We start from the raw sequence: 20,050 nt of genomic DNA, 5'->3' as shown, positions 1-20,050 counted from the left end.
TTGTTAGCTGGTTACATCACTGGTATGCGGCCTCAGCGGCGCACCTGGAATTATATATGTATATGATGCATGTCATACATTCATTATTTCATTGACTCAACATTTGACTTATTACAAAATTTCATTTAGTACATCATGTCATAATTTTTCATATTCTCATAGTCATAACTTGTCTCAATAGTCTATTCTTATGTCTCATGTCCTTTGTGCATATTTCACATAGTCATGTCATGATTATTCCTCATATGGTCAGCGCAGGAATCTACAGAGAGCATTCTTATTCATCTTAAAACTTATTTATTTTTAACATTAATTACATATTCATTTATTACTTCCAACAAGGAATAAAGTAGAGCAAATAAAAAATAAAACAGAACACATTAATACTTTACATGTTCCTAGAAGCATGCAATAGGCAAGGGATTGGGGGCCAATCCGACAATCAGACTATCCAACAATTATTCTCACACTCCCGAGCGAGGTTTCTCACTCCCCCCTTACCTCGATAAGCAGGAGTTGAAACTAGAGCAGGACCTTGTTACTCTTTTCCTCTGGACTCTCTCTTTCTTTCTCTCTCTTCCTTTCTCTTTTTGTCTCTTTCTTTCACTTTCTCTCTCTCTTTCTCTCTTTAAGTTTTTACCTTCTCAGTTATATTTTTTTCACAGCCCATGCCTCCTATTTATAGGCATCCAGGGGTACCCAGAACGACCCGTTCTAGAGCCATTTGTTACATGCAAAATTTACAACTGGAACGACCGTTCTAAAATCAGAACGGGCCATTTTCAAAAATCAGAACGGCCCGTTCTCAAATTAGAATGGCCCGTTCTGGGGTTCATTTTAACACATATTGACCATAATTAGAATGACCCATTTCCAACTAAACTTTTTAGGCATTTTTAGAATCTTAGAACGGTCCGTTTCACTTTGGGAACGGCCCGTTCTGGAATAACCCAAATGGGCCTCTTTACTAATTTGGAACGGCCCGTTCCACTTTTGGAACGACCCGTTCTGCTACTTCAAAAATAGTTTACTTTCATTGTTTGAAATGACCCGTTCCACTTTTTGGAACAACCCGTTCTAGGCCTAAAAAAAATAGAATTTTATATAAAAAAATTTCATAAATAATTTAAATTATTACAAACCTTTACAATATTCTATAAAACTCCTTTAATTAACTAAAATAACTATAAGAAAATAATCTTCATAAATATAAAAATAAATAATAATTAATATTGTATTAGTAAAAAATTTGAGGTGTTACACTCATCAATAGAATTGTGCATCAATCTTATATCATAATAAAATGATTTAAAAATTAATAAAAAAACTTTATAACATAGTATATAAATAAATAAATGAGATTTATTATGTCACGTCATTCTTAAGTAACTTTCACTATATTTTTATAATTTTCATTTTAATGGTTGGATCTTTTAAGCAACCAACACTTTTATGATTTTTTTTATTTACACTTCACTTATTGAATACTTAAAAAATTAATATAATTATTATAATTAAATATTAATTCCATTAAACATAATAAATAAAATATATATAATTTTTTTTACACAATTAATTTAATACGCGTAAAAATATTAAATATTGAAAGTAAAGAAATTACATAAACATGAAAATATATAATGGTAATAAATGACTAATTTTTTATTTTTGGGTGATGAAAGGTTAATGATGCATATCTTTTTTTTTTTTGTTGGAGTGATTTATGTTCTAAACAACATTATTTATTGTCATTATTTATTTTTAAGTAATTTCTTGTGTCATACCATAACACTCCAATAAAAGTTATAATAAATATTATTTCTTGTTCATAAGTATGTTGAAGATAAATACAATAAATAATGTTATTTACATTTATTAGTATTAAATGTATCAAAATATTTATTACATGTTTTAATTACTTATATTAAATACTATATTCATTCCTATTTATACGATCCAATTTAGAACAATCACTTATTTTTTTTTATATAAAATTCAACTTATTATCTCATATATTAATTATTTTTAGACTAAAATATCTTTAGTTAAAGTGTGTTATCTTAATTTGGTAAAATACATTAATTATATTAAAGCATACTAAGGAGGTGTATTGAATTAGGATTTTAAAAGACTTTTTTAGTTAAAAAAATGTTGCAGATTTTAAAAGATTTTGCAGGATTCTACAAGACTTAAAATCAGGATTTTAATGAATTCTGCAAGACATTTAAATCAGAATTTTAATGGATTCTGTGAGATTTTATGAAGTTTTGACATTTGATAAGATGTAAAAAAAATTCATACATTCAAATTTAAAAAGAGTCAAAGATAAAAATAATAAAAAAAAAATAATAATGTCTAGATAAATAATAATAATAATAATTTTCCACAATATCCTATCCTCTTTTTATAGCATCCAATATCAATTGTAACAATTCATCGGAATCATCCTTAGTCCAAGCTTCATAGTTTTCTTTCTCTTTTTCTTTTTATTTATTATTTCCTTGTAAATCTCTCATTTGAATTACTAAAACAATATATGTTGAAAACTAGTTATATAAATAATTATGGATAAAAGACAAAATCAATAAAATTATATTATTATTTTTAGAAGCACACCAATCATACAAAATCGAATATACCTTAGCTATCTAAATGGATCAAATACCTCAGTCATTATAAAAAAATGTAAAAATAAAAATATAAAAACATAAGATAATTTTTTATATAAAAATAATTAGTATATTCGATACTGTGAAAATATTTAGATATATAAATTTTTTTATATAAACGAAAGTATTTAGATATAGAGAATATATATATATATATATATATATATATATATATATATATTATTTCAGTTGTATATTATATGATAATTTTTAATGATATTTATAAATGTAAATTATTCTAACAAATATTTTAACAATATTTTATTTTTAAAAAAATAAGCTAATGAAAGCATAAATTCTAAACCCTAAAAAATTAGATACTGCAATGTCTTATGTTAATTTTCTTTTTTTAAAATATAAAAAAATCTTAATTTCACAATATAAAAATAAAAATAAAAATTCATAGTAAAATAAAATAAAATAATATTTGAGTCATAAAAGGAGGAGGGATAAGAGTAACAAATTTAAGGGAAGGAGAGAGTTCGTAGTTTTTATGTTGAGAGGGTTCTTCCCCTAACTAAGATTCATTTTCATCTCACTCTACTCACAGAAACCCTAACAATATATATATATATATATATATATATATATATATATATATATATATATATATTGTAGAGATTATGATATCAATTTCATCTTTCACCTTTTTCTTTTGTTGACATGTGTTATAAAAAAAATTACCACTTAAAAGTTGAAATTTCAAGCATTTTTTTGTGTTATATAAAGGAACAAATTCAACTACATATAATAAAATAAAGCAAGTCAATTAAAGAGAACGAACAGAAAAATAGAGCAAGTCAATGACACTATCATTTACATACCAGAGTTTCACAAAATAGGGGAATGGGATGAGAATAGTACTACAATATTATATATGAGCAATGAACAATAGTGTAGTATTATTAGTAGAGAAAAAATGGAGAAGACAGGAGCATAGAAAAAAATATGAAAAACTCACTTGAAAATTCTTGAAAAACTTGAAAAATCACTTCAAACAATCCTTCAAAATCCGATGGGTTTGGATTGGATTGTTTTATGAATCTGGTACTTATAAATAACACTAGAAAGTCCTTCAAAATCCCTCTCACACAACAATCCTTTAAAATCCTTATATTTTTGAATACCAATGGATTGTTTTTAAGTTGTAAAAAATCTCAAATGAATACCAGTGGATTTTAATGGACTCTTTAAAAAATCTTGAAAATCTAGATTGAATACCACTAGATTGTTTTTAAGTGACATAAAATCCTGATTGAATACCAATAGACTTTTTTTACTCAAAAAAAAGTCTTTTAAAATCCTACGAAATTCTAAACCAATACACCCCCTAAATTGTACGTTGAGGATAAATACAATAAATAATGTTATTTACATTTATTACTATTAAATATATCAAAATATTAATTACAAACATTAATTATTTATATTAAATAGTTATATTTAACCAATTATTATGTGTATTAAATATATATTTATAGATATTCTATTCTTATATCATATTACACTACTAGAATTTCTCTTATTACATGTGAATTTTTCATAAAAATTCACAGGAAACGTTATTCTTACAAATTCACAGGAAACGTTGATCCTACAAATTTTCCTGTGAAATTTTATCTGCAGGTAATACCTTCGTGGATAATCTATTTTTGTGAATTTTAAAATTCGCAAGAAATTTTCCTGCGAAAAAAATTCGCAAGAAAGTTTCCTGCAAAAAAAAAAAAAAAAAACTACAGGAATATTTTTTACGAAAAAAAATTAAAGAAACTACTATAAATTCTATCAATAATTCTTCAACTTTCAAATGCTCACAATGAATTCATCCGAAGCATTTGTTTCCATGCTTCTAACATGTGATACATAATCTTTTAAGTTTTAAGATTGTAGATTATAAGCCTAACACTCAACTATACAAATTAACTTGTAAGGTAAGTGTTGTCCCAACTTATATACTCTTTAATTATTTTATTTTCAATCGATGTGAGACTTGAAGTTTTTTAAAATATTAAACTTATAAATTTAAATATTTTTTTTTAATTTTTTCTGCGGATTAAAATTGGCAGAAAAATCCGCAAGAAAAGTTACCTGCAAAATTTTTCTACCATTTAGTAAACATTACTTGCGAATTTATTTTTGCAAGAAAATCTGCAAGAAACAAAATAAAATTCTTACAATATTTTCTGCAAATTTTTACCATGGAAAAAAATTTCTATGATCATTCAAATTGTAGCAAAATTTATAAAAATTTCTTGTAAATTATTTTTCATAAAAAATTTGAAAGAAATATCTGTAAATTATTTTTCGTAAATAAATTCGTAAATTTTTTTTATGAAATTATTATTACAATAAAATTTGCAATAAAATTTTGCGAATATTTTTTTGTAGAAAAATTTGCAGGAAAATGACATTTTTCTAATTGTAGTGTTAATGAGTTTATTTATATCATGTTAGTATACATTTGAATTTTTCTATTTCGAAATATGTTTTATAAAGTATTTTAAAGTGTATTTTAGAGAAAGAGATATTTATTCTAATTCTTACATTTTAGTGTGTACATATATAGTTTAATTAATTATTATTTAACAGGGAATTTTAATATATTTAGATCGATAAGAAAAGTTATGTATCTAGTAAGTATATATTACATTACTAAATTTAATAGATATATTGTATTTCATATATATGATATTCAATAAATTTATTAAAATTAATTATTTATATCGTTGAATGTGTGCAGTAAATAATACAATTAACATCTATAATCTATAATTATTGATAATATATATATATATATATATATATATATACCTTTGTTAATAAACTTTTTTTTTTGTTTAACTTTTTTACCTATTCAATTATACAATAATTTCTTCCTAATAATATATATTCATAGAGGATAAAATGAAAAATATACTTATATCTATACATCTATGCATATTGAAGAGAGATCTGTTTACTCTAGGAATAAATCTACTTAGATTTACTCTATTCAATAACTCATGTTTTATATCAAATTTTAACAATCCAACCGTTGAATTTAAAGTTCTTAATGCATAGATTAAATTTGCAAATTTTAAAAAATTTGAAAACCATTTGGTACTTATTTCATTAATTCAAATTAATGTATAAAATGATTTTATGATTATCCGTTAATTTGAATTAATGAAATAAAGTATCAAATGATTTTTAGATTTCTAAAAATTTACAGACTTGATCTATGCATTGAAAACTTTAAATTCAGCGGTTGGATCGTTGAAATTTGATGTAGAATATGAGTTATTCAACAAAGTAAATCTAAATAGACTTATTCCTAGATAAACGGATCCCTCCTCATATATATTATAAAGTGATATATTTTGGTAACCACCCTTTTGGTGTTCACTTTTTAGTAGACGATTATACCCATTAATTATAAAAAAGAAAAAACTTCATATATTTTCTCTGAATAACTATCTATAATTTCTAATATTTATTTATGTGTAATTATTAGAGGTTTGAAGTGTCTCGACCTCTTTAATTAATACATAAAGGGATATTCCTTTTAGTAACTACTTGATCTTCATATTTGATAGACCATTATACTTTTTATTATAAAAAAAAAGTTAATATTTTTATCAAAATTAAAATTTTAAGACTTGAGGATCAATTGTAACATTGATTGAACCAATTTTATTACTTAATTTAAAATTTTATTTTATTTTTAATAAAGATACAAAATGTCTCGACTTTATTAATATATATAAAAAATGTAATTATTATACAAAATCATGAAGTATTTCAACTCCTTTAATATATAATAATTACTAAAACTGATACAATATTTTTGTATACACATATGCTTTTTTTTTAACTTTTTTTTATCACATTATCTTTTATATTTTCTTTAATATATAACCTCCGGAGTACAGGGACATTTGACCCGCAAAAGTAAACAAAATGCTAATATGTTGATATCAATTAAAAGATGAAAGTATATGCAATATGTAAAAGAAAAAAAATTGCATGATAAGTCTTTGATATTTACTTAACTAAATAACTTATATTTTACATTAATTTTAAATAATTTAATTATTATATTAAAAAAATTTAATATATAGATTAAATTTATAAATTTTAAAAAATTTAAAAACTATTTAATATTTTATTTTATTAATTAAAATTGATGAATAATCACAAAAATATTTTATATGTTGAATTGAATTTTTATAATGAATATTATATCATTTTCAAATTTCTTAAAAATTTAATCTATATATTAAATTTTTTTAATTTAATAATTGAATTATTAAAATTTAAAGTAAAATACGAATTATTAAGTAAAATAAATAAATCCCTTCCAAAAAAAAAATTATATCAATAAAAGAACTAATCATTTGTATTATCTATAAATAGATACAACAAAGAATATGTATGTTCATAAAAGCAAAATAAGATAATAAAACAACTGCTGCTTGTTTGCCTAACATGACAACGAGAGAGAACCATTGGTAACAAAATAACACTTTGGACAATACAAACTGATAACATGGCTAAATGGTACCCAATGGAGAACACATTTAGCATTCGGAAGCAAATATCAAGACTAAGAAAAAGGAGGGGAAAAAATACACGTATTTTAGCATTATGAACATTAATTTATTTGTTATGAAATGTGTTTCGTTGCTGCAAAGGACACTGCTTCATCTGTACAACGCAGGCTCCGAGATATGAAGAGGAACTTATTAGCCTTTCTGGTTACTCTTAAGATTCCGTACAGTCATAACGAGCTTTTGTCTTTCACTTTCCACCTCCGCAAAATTGAGGCTCATTTCTAAGTATCTCTCTTGCATCTCCTTAAGTTCACTTTCCATTGATTTGTTTCTTTCCTTCAATGATGTTAACTCAGTTAATGTGTCACCATTGATATGCTCAACTGTACTTCTCACTTGTCCAGATATCTCATTGGAAGTAGCAACACTTCTATCATGAACAACCTGCTTGAAGGGCATGCCAATGTAACATTTTTCCAGACATGTAACTCTATAGCTTCATAAATCAACAATTCAATAATGAAAGTCTAATCTAGATGCTGGTTTGTAATTCAGATTTCATGGAACAAAAAAGCTTTGTCCCAAGAGAAATGAAACTTCTAAAAAATATAATTAGAATTTTTCTTATTGGAATGTGCATCAATGCTAATCACTAATGGCCTTAAAGTTTTAGTACTGTTTATAAATATGAGTATACCTTATGCAAAGCAATACTACGGTTGAATTCCTCCACTCTGTTCTCCAGTTCCTCAATTTTGGTCTGGAATTCTTTTTCTTTCTCCAAAAATGAAGTTGTTGAAGTTTCCAAGGCAGTTTCCTTTGACTGTATCAAGCCCTGCCATAAACAATTCCTTTCATTATCATGCTCACTTCAATTACCATAAGTAAATTATTTTTATCCTTAGAAAGCACGTAAGAGTGCAAAATGATGGATAGTATCAATAGAAATATTAGTATTTGAAAATTGAAACCTTACCTCGAGTGTTTTTATTTTCTCCTTCAGACTGGCTATTTCCTTCGAATTCTGAGGAATTGAAGCAGTTTTTTTGTTCTTTGGAATTGTTTTAGTTGCATCGGTAAGTTGTGTGCGTACATTACTTTCCCTTAACCTCTTTTCAGTGCTGATTAATGCTTCATCTTTCTTCTTCAACTCACCCTTTAGCTGGAAAACTTGCTTTCGTAGTTTTTCTTTCTCAGCTTCATCCTCTGAAAGAGACAGTTTCAGGTCACTGTATTGAGATCTAATGGCTTCCAACTCTGACTGCAAGACTCTAACCTCTGTTTCTTTTTCATCCTTAAGATGTCTCATTCTATTTAACTCATCAAGTGTCTTCTCTGCCTCCTTCTTCAACAATGCAATTGTATCCACCAGTTCATTTCTTTCCACAGTTCCTTTATGTAAAAGGGTCTCAGATTCCTCGATTGATTTCTTCATAACTTCCAATTCAGTTCTTAAAACTTCTTTTTCTTCTACTTGTTCACGTAAGCACGAAATCTCTACGTTAAGCTTTACATTCTCAGATTTTAGTAACCCGATATCATCAGATAAATTCCTACTAACTTGTTCCTCGTGCCTCTTCTGATTTTCAAGCTGCTTGGACTTATCCTCAATTTCCAACAACATCTGTTGTATCTGAACTTTCAAGGTATCTATTTGGTTGGAAAGTTGGTTCAGTTTTTCCTCATAATCAGCTTTACTTGACTCTAGTTCTTCCGTGGCTTTATGCAGCTTCTCTTCCAGTACACTTTTCTGTGCACGCACTTCACTTGCTTCTGTCAATGCTTTCATGGTTGCCTTCTCATTTGCATCAAATGTAGTGGTCATTTGCATGGAGAGCCTTCGGAATTCCTCTTGAAGCCTCTCAGCAGTTTTAGCATTTTTGTGTCTGGTCTTTCTCAAGGCTTCCTCTGCTTGGATTGCTCTTTGCTCTTGCTCAACTTTCTCACGCATCACTGCTTCAAGATCAGCTTCAAATCCTTGTGTTTGTTTCTCCATTTCCTCCTCTAATCCTCTGATGTGGGTTTCAAGTGCCTTAATGGTAGCCAGAGAATTTGAGAAGTCTTCTGATTGTTCCTTGAGTTGATTTTCCAGATTCTTGATGTGTGTTTCAATGTCATTCATTGCAGGAGGAGGAGATGAACATTCATACTGCATTTTCAACTGTTCTTGCAGTTGGCTTTGCTCCACCTTATAAGCAAGGCCATGGTTTTCCTGTTTCAATATTTCATAGTCCAGTGCAAGCTGTTCCATCTGCATCTCTAACTCATCTTTGTCTCTCCTGTACATCTCTATTTCACCATAGAGGTCTACTATTTTCTTCTCAAGTAAGTGTGTCTCCTTGGCTTCACTGTGCTCCTTAACAAGCTCCTCCAATGCTTTCTGTTCTTCATCATCATCAGTTCCACATTTTGAGAGGCTTAACCTTACCTCTTGGAAATTTTTGTCCTGCTCATTAGTATAGGAATGGTTACACATGTCCCTATTTTTCTGCTCCAACATTTCATCCAGATCCTGCACAGCAAGAACCAGTTCAGCATTAGATTCTTGCATCTTCTTTAACTGTAGTCGGAGGTTTGCATTTAGGCCCTTCTCATAATCCAACTCTTGTCTTATTTCTTCAACAAGAGCATGAAGATCTCCACCTTCCAACTGTGTCCTGTTTCTCCCTTTGGATTCATCCATGCGTTTCTGAAAAGACCTGAGATTATCACATTCTGTCTTGAGTGCATCCCTTTCCTCTTTCAAGACAATGATTTCCTTGGAGAGATCCTGCCCTCTTTTGCATTCCTTTACAATTTGCTTCCTAAGGGTCTGCAATTCCAAGTCTGACACATCCACATGCCTGGCCAAAGCAGCAAGTTCAACCTTGAGACTTTCAATCTCTATAGGTTGGGAGTTTTCCTTTGGAAGAGAATTATGATGAGATCGAGAACCATATGTTGAATCTTCTTCTGTAGTACTTAGCCTATGCTCCGAACCAGCTGGCCAGTCCCAGTGTGATCTCTGATGTACATCATGCATTGATGTTGAGGCATTGAGAGAAAGGTTTTGAGGTTCTGAAGCATGGCGCATGGTCGGGTCTGGAACAAACCTTTTTGTGTTGGGTTGCATGCTCTTTTTTCTAGGTCCAACTTCACGGGGAGTGTCAAGTCCAGAGCTGTCATCAGAACTTGACAATGTCATATCTGAGCCACTAGATGTCCTATAATTAGAACTCAATTCAGCTCTATTGATTATTGCTTTAGCAGACACATCCTGTGAAACAACAGAAGAAATGAATAAATCGTCTACTTAGAAAGGAAAATTTCAATCATGGAAGTATGACATTAACTTATAGAGCATTTGCCTGCACCCTTCTTCCCAAAGGAAAAGAAAAGGTGAGAAAAAAATAGCATATTGACAGACATTAAAAGATGTCACAATAATTCTTAGTCCAAGAGGGTGAAATTCTTACTTCAGAAGAACAACTTTGACTGGTTTCATCCATATCACCGTTGCTAAATTGGTTCCTTGAGCTCCTATCATCGTATTTTACTTTGGCATCTTCACATTCATTTTCTTCTCTGCGAATGTTATCCAACAAGAAAAAACCACATCATCAAACACTGAGTCGAAGCAAACTCTAACCTGAAGGCAAAAATAACCATGGCAATTTCCCCTTTGTACCTTCGATCACCGTTTTCTTGCAGCCTCTGAATTGATACCTGTTTGTCAAGCACCAAACAAAATTTACCTAGATCAACATTGCTTTGACTTATGTTTTACTCAAACTTTTCATTAGTTTTCCCTCAAATTTCAAGTAACTTCAAATCTGGGCCACATTTTTTTTAAATCACAAAATGAGAGAGAGCAAATACTAACATGCAAAACAGAATCACAATGAGAAATTCTGATGGGAAGAGAGAAAGAGGAGGGCTTCGTGGCTTCCACATAATCAGCTAAGTTTACAGAAACCTCCCCAATGGAGCTAGCTTTTGGTAACCCCTGTATAAAGTGCATAAATCAGATAGCACTAACAAAAATAAACTGATTAACAATAAATGACGGAGAGGAAAGTTTTTAATACCGTTGAAACCAAAAAATGATAAATTTTATCACTGATTTTCCCAGTCTTAGGCTCCTGAATAAACTTGACAGTTTCATACACTGGATTTTCCCATCTACAAGTTCCATCTCGAACTGTAGCTTTCTCCAATCTCGTAGTTGGTTTTCCAATGTCCCCTGGAACTATAGACAAGACCAGTGCATCCATCCCAGATTGAAAAACCTGAAATTGCATCGCCAAACACAACATCATTTTACCATGTTCATTCCCATCCCAACATAACTCAGCACGATAAGCACATCATCAAAATTCAATTCTGTCTCAATTGATCTGGTGGTAAAAAATAGTGTATCTTCTTTCACTGAATTAAAATGAAGAGAAATAAGAAAGTGACCTGGGTGGCATGGAAATGCAGCTTGAAAACTGCTTTGACCCTGTTCTTGTCGCTCCTCCATCTTGCAGAACGAAACATGTTCTTCACTCACTCACTCACTCCACAGCATCAATGTGGTTCAACTCATTGGGCCAAAGCGGAGCAGAGAGTGCGGGTGGATCTGGTGCTATGCTTCGTTGCTCCAATGTTGTTGTTGTCTCTGTTCGCTGCAACGGCCTTTAAGAAACAGATGATGACACACATATGTAAAGAAATACGTATATTGAATTGAAGTGGAAGGTTCTGCTTCCAAAATATGATTTTTAAGTCGAATAATGAAATAAGTGGGTGAAAACTGAAAACTGAAAAATGTTTATTTTTGGTAAAGAAGACAACCGTGTATTTTTTTGAGTTGTATATCACGGATCTGTGCTTTTGTGGGTGGCTAAAGGGGACCGGACAGTAACGTATCTTCTGGTTTCACAAATGCCCATAATACCCTTTTTGTCGGTTTTTTATTGAATTGAAAAACAACAATTCGTGTGCGTCTCAAGTAGATGAATGCTTTTAATTTGAAATAATAATTGCAAAGAAAAGAAGGCGTAGGAGTAATCCATGCGAAAAGAAATTTTGTCTTGGCCTTGAAAGGGAAGTTAGAGAAAAATATATTTACTTCTTTCTGAGAAGTGGTTCATACGGTAAGAACGTAAGAGTAACAAAAAATTAATAAATAAGATGGTTCAGATGAAATCCTGGGTTAAAGAGTCCACTAACCATATCTTGGAAGTAGTATACAATTAAAACCTGACATACTACTGAGCCCAACTGACTTAGGACATTTACCAAATTAAGGTTGACTCTGCTTCCCTCTATCATCTCTCTCTAATATTTTAATTTTATATCGTATGGGATTAGTTTAAAAACATAAATAGAGCTCTTTGCAAAATAAAATTGTTGTCCCAAAGTACTTATTTTGTTACTCTCTACGGGTTTTAAGTGACGTATAATAGGAACTTAACATATATTTGATAATTAAAAAGTAATATATATAACTTCTTCTTAACCATATCGACTCTTATAAGAATTAGTTTTTATAAAAATAAAATAATATTTTCAATAAATTCCAATTCTTAATTAAATAGAATAAGTTTCAAACTACTTACACCAAAGATTTTTAATAAAAATTATAAATCTTCAAAGCTAGAAATATAAATGCAAAAAATACGACTATAGTATTCTTTTTATATTCGTATTTAAATCATTAATTGAGTAACAACTAATACGAAAAATGTAGAAATATAAGTAAATTTGACAGCATTTTAATATTATAAGTTATATTTATTGAATGTAATTTATAATTAATTTAAATCACCTTTAATAGTAGTAATTTGTAATAGTAATTTTGGTGTTGTTATTACAATTTCAATGGGTTAAAAGTTAATTTAAATAATAATATTAAATATTTATTAATTATAGTTTCCTATAATTTTTTTAAGGTTGTGCCTTATACTCATTCCTAATTTAAACTTATAATAAGACTCTTTAAAAGTTAAATAAATATTAAATAGATATTATATCAACCTCTCGTAACTTTAAAGATACATGTTATATGACTTATATGTGATTTTTATTGAATTTTCTCTCCCTAAAATGTTTTCATCTTTTTCAATCGAAGCACTTACCTCTCCATCTCCTTTGCGTCTCTCAACTTCGTCTTTGAGATCAAGAAAGGTCGATGTAATATTTGTTCAACTTTTAAGAAATTTTATTGTAAATCTAGATTATTAAAGAATATCAAATACAATCTTAAAAAAATACAAGAGAATGCAAACATAATTTACTCTTAATTAATATAATTATTAGAAGAATGATTTTTCTTAGTATGAATGAAATTTATTAGAACACAATGTTCTTAAATAAAAATGGTAATTATCACAAATTTAAATCATAAAAATATTTACTAAAAATTACTCTTTTTTTATTATTTAGAATTAAATTTGATTTATAAACACATTTAAAAATAATAAAACCATATTCATTATATATATATATATATATTATGGTATTACTTTTTTAATTTTACTTTTTTTCCTTGCGATTTCTTTTATGTTAAAATCACTTCAGTTTTTTTTTTTTTTACACAATCACTTTATTTTTCTCTAATTTCATATTCTTGTACTTTGAATTAATTTCTTTTAATTTTTAGCATTTATTTTTCTCCATGAAAGGTAATTTTATAAAAGCATGGTCAAACACTAATTATGAGCACTTCTTTTAATGAGGACTCAAATCATATTTATTACACGGATAATAAAATTATTCATATTCATTACTTTTTGTAGAAGGCTTATATAATTCCTTACGATAGGCCTAACTGATTACACAAAAAAAAATCTTTTATTACTATTTATTTATTTAAATCAAATATATATTCTTATAAACTTAAATACTTTTAATTTTATCTAAATTAAAAAAAAAAATCATACATTAGACAGGATACTTTCTGCTTGAGTGGCTAGTGCTATCCTAGTTAATTGTATATGAAAACTAAAAAAGGCACCACTAAAGCCAATTATCCGTCAAGAATCCATATACATATAACGGCGATCAGGATAACAAAAAATGTGACTCGGTGTTAAAAATGGATTCTTTAATAAGGTTATATGATACTATATCACTAAATACCTTAATTAGCAGGACCCACTAACGTATATATTTCCTTATTTGTTCGTAGTTTAATTACAGGATTAAATAACCGGTACCCTTTCATAGATACAATTAAATTAGCATTTTTCTAAGTCACTATACTTTGTAGAGATTGATGGGTACATAATATTAATGCTGATAGCCGCGGAAGGCTACGATGGTTGGGTTTGGGGTTAAGAGAATAATAATTAGTCGTAAAAAATAAAAACCCAATGGTTAATACGATCATTTCGCGCGTTTCCTTTTATAAAGTTTTAGAAATATGAAAGCGACACTTGAACAAAATTTGACCAATCTAATGTACCCAAAAGAAATTGCTAACCTATCCTTACCTAAATGCGTACACAACAACATAATATAAATACATTCTCAATAATAATAGGAAGAATAAAATATAAAATTACACCATTTTAATGTTTTTTTTTATATAAAAATATAAAATTAAACATATTGAAAAATAACCACTAAATGCTTGAACATAAAAAATTGAAATAATAGTACAATATGTACAGTTAAATTACCATGTTGACATTAAAATGATTTAGTGTGGTATATTAAATGCTTTCGTATATAGCTAAACACTTATTAGTATGTTCAATGGCTTAGATTTGTGGGCCCGGGCCCGTAAAGAAACCCACCTTCGTCCTCTTATATCGTTCGTCAACCAAACAATACATCAACTCGCTTCATTTAAATGAAGTCATCAGCTGGTTTAAATGCCCTTAATTATGGTTTACTTGTTGCCGCCAAAGTACCCTTAGTCATCGACTATGGTCTTTGATCTTCATCAATAATTTAGGTGCGCTATTTTAATTATAATATTAATATTTTCTTTAAATAAAATAAGCAATTTATCTAATACTTAATATATTTGTTTCTTACATGCGAAGGTAAGTATGAGTAGATAGTTACATAGTTACGTAGATGATTATTGTATTGTAGCTAATGGAAGTAATTAAGGAACGGCCCACAAAACCGGGCCAATATAATAGTGCATGCCATGGACTAATAATAGTGAAATTCCATAGTAGTAGTTTATAAGAGAAAAATGTAGAAGGTGAAGAAGTACGTGGAGGGAAAATTAAGTGTAGTTTGGAATATACAGGTCGAGGGATGAATAGTGGTGTTGAGGTGAGGTAGGAGTTGCTTTGGTTGGACACTTGATTTACTTGGCTTTAAAGCTGGTAATGCGCAAGGTGCGAGGTTACCAATATACTTTCAGTCAATCACTAAATTCTCCAATTTCAAAGCGTGAATCTGCAGTAACTAGCCACCAGATTAGAAGAGAACTCTACACTCAACCGCACCATCAGTTAATAGTTAATACACTTACACAACACATATGTAGTACTCTACAAACAAAGTGCATGTATTTCCTATTGGAAAAAGCAGACACGGTGTCTTCTACTTGAGTCACAATTCTGAATCTTTAAATGTCTCAACTGCCAAACCAAACTACCTGCTCCATCCTTTATGTCCCAATCCCCATTTTAGCTTTACATGTGTTGTACCACATAACAGCGTCCCCCACTTTGGTTGGTGAACTCAACTCTCACAATTTGTGAAAATAATAAAGTTTACGTGTGTCTCATTCTGCAACTTCTACTGTTAATAATCCATCCAACCGCAAGTCATGCATACGTGGACCTCAACTGTTTGTCTCTTCTTCTGCCTAACAATTTCATGTGCCTGCAGTTTTTGGACCAGTTGCTTTTTGTTTCTCCACAACCTATAAGGGCTTACTCTATTGCCATTTTTATTTTCAGGACACAAATTAACTTTAGTTAATAAAAAATATTCCTTTTTTCACCCACTAGGTTATTGCTTGTTTCTTCCTCTTCCTTTGTCATTAAAAGAAATGTACCGAATCAACATTGTTCCACAGAAGTGATAATGGCTAGTTTGTATTCTTTAACTTTGTGTTTATAGTTTGAATCTTAACCATCAATATAAAATAAATTATATTGAGAGAAAGGATATTCATCTAATATAAATCACAATTTTTAACAGATATTAATCATTATTTTTTATGATAGATATCTCATATTATATCATAATTGTAAATAATAAAAAAAAAAAGACATGTATCAAGAATCATTAAGATCAACTTTACGGTGAGAGTTAGAATAATATATATATATATATATATATATATATATATATATATATATATATATGAGATTTTAAGTTTAAATATATGTGTGACCATTATTAAAAAAAAACAAAAAAGATATGTAATATTAACAACATATTTTTTAATATACTTTATGATTTTTTTTAGAGAAATGTTAACAAAATTCTATCTAACACTATTTTATTATTAATTGAAGTTTATTAAAAAAAATTATAAGTCACACATTTTATTTAATGAATCTTGATATAATAATAGATCTACTAAAATTTGTATTTTTAATCCAGTAATAAAGAGAATATAAGTGTTACATATAGTGACCCTTCCATTTTTCATTTTTCTATAAGAATATTTTATTAGTGATTTGTGGAACTAATATAATGCGGGCTGTTTCATCCACAGTTCTACAGGGCATGATCAAGTGTATTTCAAATGTTTAATTCAACAAATACCAAAGCAGCAACGTTACAGTAAATCTTGGGTTCGTATGCAGATAAGCCTAAATCACTGGCCGACCATGATTCAACGATATACAATTTAAAAAGACTTAATTGTTGGAGAAATAGGTTAATCTTTTGAGACAAAAGTGAAAACTATAAAGATGTTGATGCTAGTTTATATTGATTTATGTATTTTGAGCTGGTTGGTCCCTTTACATATATTTTCAACGAGAGTGAAACGTAATTTGTTTTGTTCACTATGATTTCCACTTTTGAGCTTTATAACACGCAAAAATTCCTTTGGGTTGGAATTTTGATATTTTATTGGTTCACTAATTCGCATCTTAATTCCTAACAGCATTTAGCTCCCCTAAACTAAAAAGGAATTCTTTTAGACTTATTAATTATTAGCTAGTAATCTTTAGAAAGAATCAACAAAAAAATTGAGAGAAAGAAAGAAATAGGATACATGGTTTTAATTTGCAGTTTCCACCAACTGCATTACTACGTAGGAACTAATTGGACATGTGAACTAATATTGACAAAGATTTAAGGCTCTGCCATCATTGCTTAACTTAGTTCAATTTTCTCATGTGGATAATATATTATCATCATGTCAGGTAAGGTATATTCACAACAATTCATAAGTGCATTTACAGACTAAATGGAATAAGCTCAACAATCGAAGTGAATCACTGACAAAATTAATGTAGCTACCTGTTGCTAACAAGTGTTAAAGCAATTTCTGTGCTGTCATATAAGAGTACGCAGAATCATATTCTGTAAATTTGAAACTTTGGTTTTATCCTATGCCAAAGTTAATTTTAATTCTTTTTTTGGATCCTTTCCTTCCACATCAAGAATTCCATCTTCTAAAATTTTGCCCATCCACTTGAGTGGTTAATTAAACTGTGAAAATTAGGTAAATAGCTTCCTCTATTTTAATGTTGAATTATGTATGTGTATATGTATTCATAAATACCAACCCAATTTAGCCATCTCTATTGATAATTACTATAAATTTTTTTTGGTCACGTGCAACTTTTCCAATTTAATTAATCGCTAAAGGGGAAAAAGATAACAACCTTACTAGGAAACAAAAATATCCACCTATCAATATCGTATATATCTCCTAGAAATAATTGGCTAGCTCTGTTTCTTTGATTAACTGATGTTAATGTTCTCGTGAATATGATTTTGTTTAGTTTAGGCCTTTCACTTTATCTCTTTCAGTAACGTGACTACAATGTGATAAGATGAAATCTTCCGTGTATTTACTCAATCATGCAGCCTAAGAAAATATTTATCTTAACCTTTATAATTTCTTTTTGAGATAGAAAAAGACAAGGCTGAATAAGAGCAAGTGATTATAAATCTATAATGGAGGAGAGGCACTAAAATGATAAACTTGTTTTGTGATGTGGACAGAGGAAGACATGAGAGACAACAGAAGGTGGTCACGTGAAGATGATCCAGAATACACTTAAAACTACAACTCACAAGACATGTGATGTCTGAGCTATGTGCACATCCCTCCATTTGCTTTTACACCACTGTGTAAATATTCTCACAGACAAAGTCATATCAAATTTGCTTTCTAAAAGGGTATTATTGATATTGAGTGAACAATTTTTTTTTAATCATTATTTTCTTATTTAATAATTTTAAAAAATAATCTAGTATACTAATATGATCTAAATTTTCAATTATTTTTATAAATATTACACAACTCTTTAAATTTTATTTTTTTAAAAAAAAAATCTTTCGTTTTTCCCCTTCAAAACTTCATTTTCAAACACATTTTAAGAGCATATTAGAAACATAATATGGAGACACGAATGCTAAACACATTATGGCGCGCTCAAAAGAGAGTGAAAGAAAGAAAGAATAGATGCAAAGACACGCGCGAATCCAGTGTAAAAAAGTGAAGGCAAGGAAAGTGAAATGAAATGAATGATAAAACATCACATTATTTAGCCAAAGGTATAAAGACTTCACATGACAAAAGAAATCCCTATCTCTTTGTTTACTTACTTTATTTATTTATTTGAGGGGTACATCTACATTTCCATCTCATCACACATTAATAGAGGATGAGACAGATGTTGGGCCAAAACAAACCCAGCCCATCAAGACTAAGTCCATTTTCACACCCTTATATTCTTGTACTTTTAATTTTCATAATTACTTTACTTTACTTCTGACACATTTTATTTCCACATCAATTTACATTCTCACATCTTAAATTTTTCACTAGTTTAAACTTCATATCAATTTAATTTCATTTTCATTCATGTTCCAACAAATTTAAATTTCTATCAGTTTACTTTTATGTTTTTGACAATTTTCTCCCCTTTCTTGTCAAGTCAATTTTCCAATTAATTTATCATAAACTCATGGTGAAATTGCTAGTTTGAGAATTTTTGTGACGTTATGATCTCACCACAAATCATTCGATCATAATTTCCTACAAAAAATTATTAAAAACACTCGCTCATAAGAAAATAATGTTTCCGTCAAGAAAAAAAAAAAGAGAAAATAATGTCTTTTTACACACATCTATGGCCTAAGTTAACAAGTTGGCTTAGAATAGATGGAGTGTAGATGATAAACACACCTCCACTCTCGTATAAACACACTCCCTTTATTAAAAAAAATATAGAAAATGTCTAAATTACCCTTTTTAAAAAAATGAAATTCTTAAATTTACACCTCCCTTCCCCGCACTCCCTTCCCCGCATCAGAACGGCACCAAAACGGGCTGTTCTGCAAGAAGAACGGCTCGTTCTGATTGCAGTACGCCCCGTTCTGCAATTAGTACAGGTCGTTCTGCTTGCAGTACGGGCCGTGCTGAAAGCAGTACAGGTCGTTCTGCTTGCAGAACGGGCCGTTCTGTTGCAGTACAGGCCACCGCGTCACTTTTAAAATGGCTATCTTATGACTGATTTTAAAACTCTGATTTTAAAAGTCATTTTTGTACTAGTGTGTCTTTTCATAGAACAAGTAAGAGTCTTTCTCTTACAAGACCACCTGCTGACATTGCGCACCCCTCTTCTTTCTCTTTCTGGCACTCCTCTTCTTTTTTTTTCCCGCACCTCGCACGCCCCTCTTCTTTCTCTTTCTCGCACTCCTCTTCTTCTTCTTCTTATTGTT

At 29.2% G+C, this 20,050-nt stretch overlaps 1 protein-coding gene across 1 annotated transcript; it reads right to left on the bottom strand.

The window, feature by feature from the left end:
• Positions 1-7,020: 7,020 nt before the first annotated feature.
• LOC109801270 (uncharacterized) lies at positions 7,021-12,012 on the bottom strand. The gene is made up of 8 exons (XM_020362297.3): positions 11,642-12,012; positions 11,269-11,469; positions 11,064-11,186; positions 10,869-10,906; positions 10,657-10,765; positions 8,178-10,457; positions 7,899-8,036; positions 7,021-7,645 (listed from the first exon to the last, which is right to left on the bottom strand). The coding sequence occupies exons 1-8, from the start codon at positions 11,717-11,719 to the stop codon at positions 7,394-7,396; spliced, it is 3,219 nt and encodes a 1,072-aa protein (XP_020217886.1). The 5' UTR covers positions 11,720-12,012; the 3' UTR covers positions 7,021-7,393.
• Positions 12,013-20,050: the final 8,038 nt, after the last annotated feature.

This window comes from Cajanus cajan, chromosome 11 (genome assembly GCF_000230855.2).
Source record: "Cajanus cajan strain Asha chromosome 11, NIPB_CcT2T_4, whole genome shotgun sequence".
Classification (NCBI taxonomy): domain Eukaryota; kingdom Viridiplantae; phylum Streptophyta; class Magnoliopsida; order Fabales; family Fabaceae; genus Cajanus; species Cajanus cajan.
This window is presented reverse-complemented; position numbering and strand designations above follow the sequence as displayed.

What these genes read in the sequence shown, in the direction of transcription:
- LOC109801270 (XM_020362297.3), bottom strand. Translation starts at nt 11,719, where the DNA reads ATGTTTCGTTCTGCAAGATGGAGGAGCGACAAGAACAGGGTCAAAGCA. An exon ending in ATTGTGATTCTGTTTTGCAT is followed by an intron (nt 10,907 to 11,063) that starts GTTAGTATTTGC and finishes CTTGACAAACAG; the next exon opens with GTATCAATTCAGAGGCTGCA. An exon ending in CAAGAAAACGGTGATCGAAG is followed by an intron (nt 10,766 to 10,868) that starts GTACAAAGGGGA and finishes TAACATTCGCAG; the next exon opens with AGAAGAAAATGAATGTGAAG.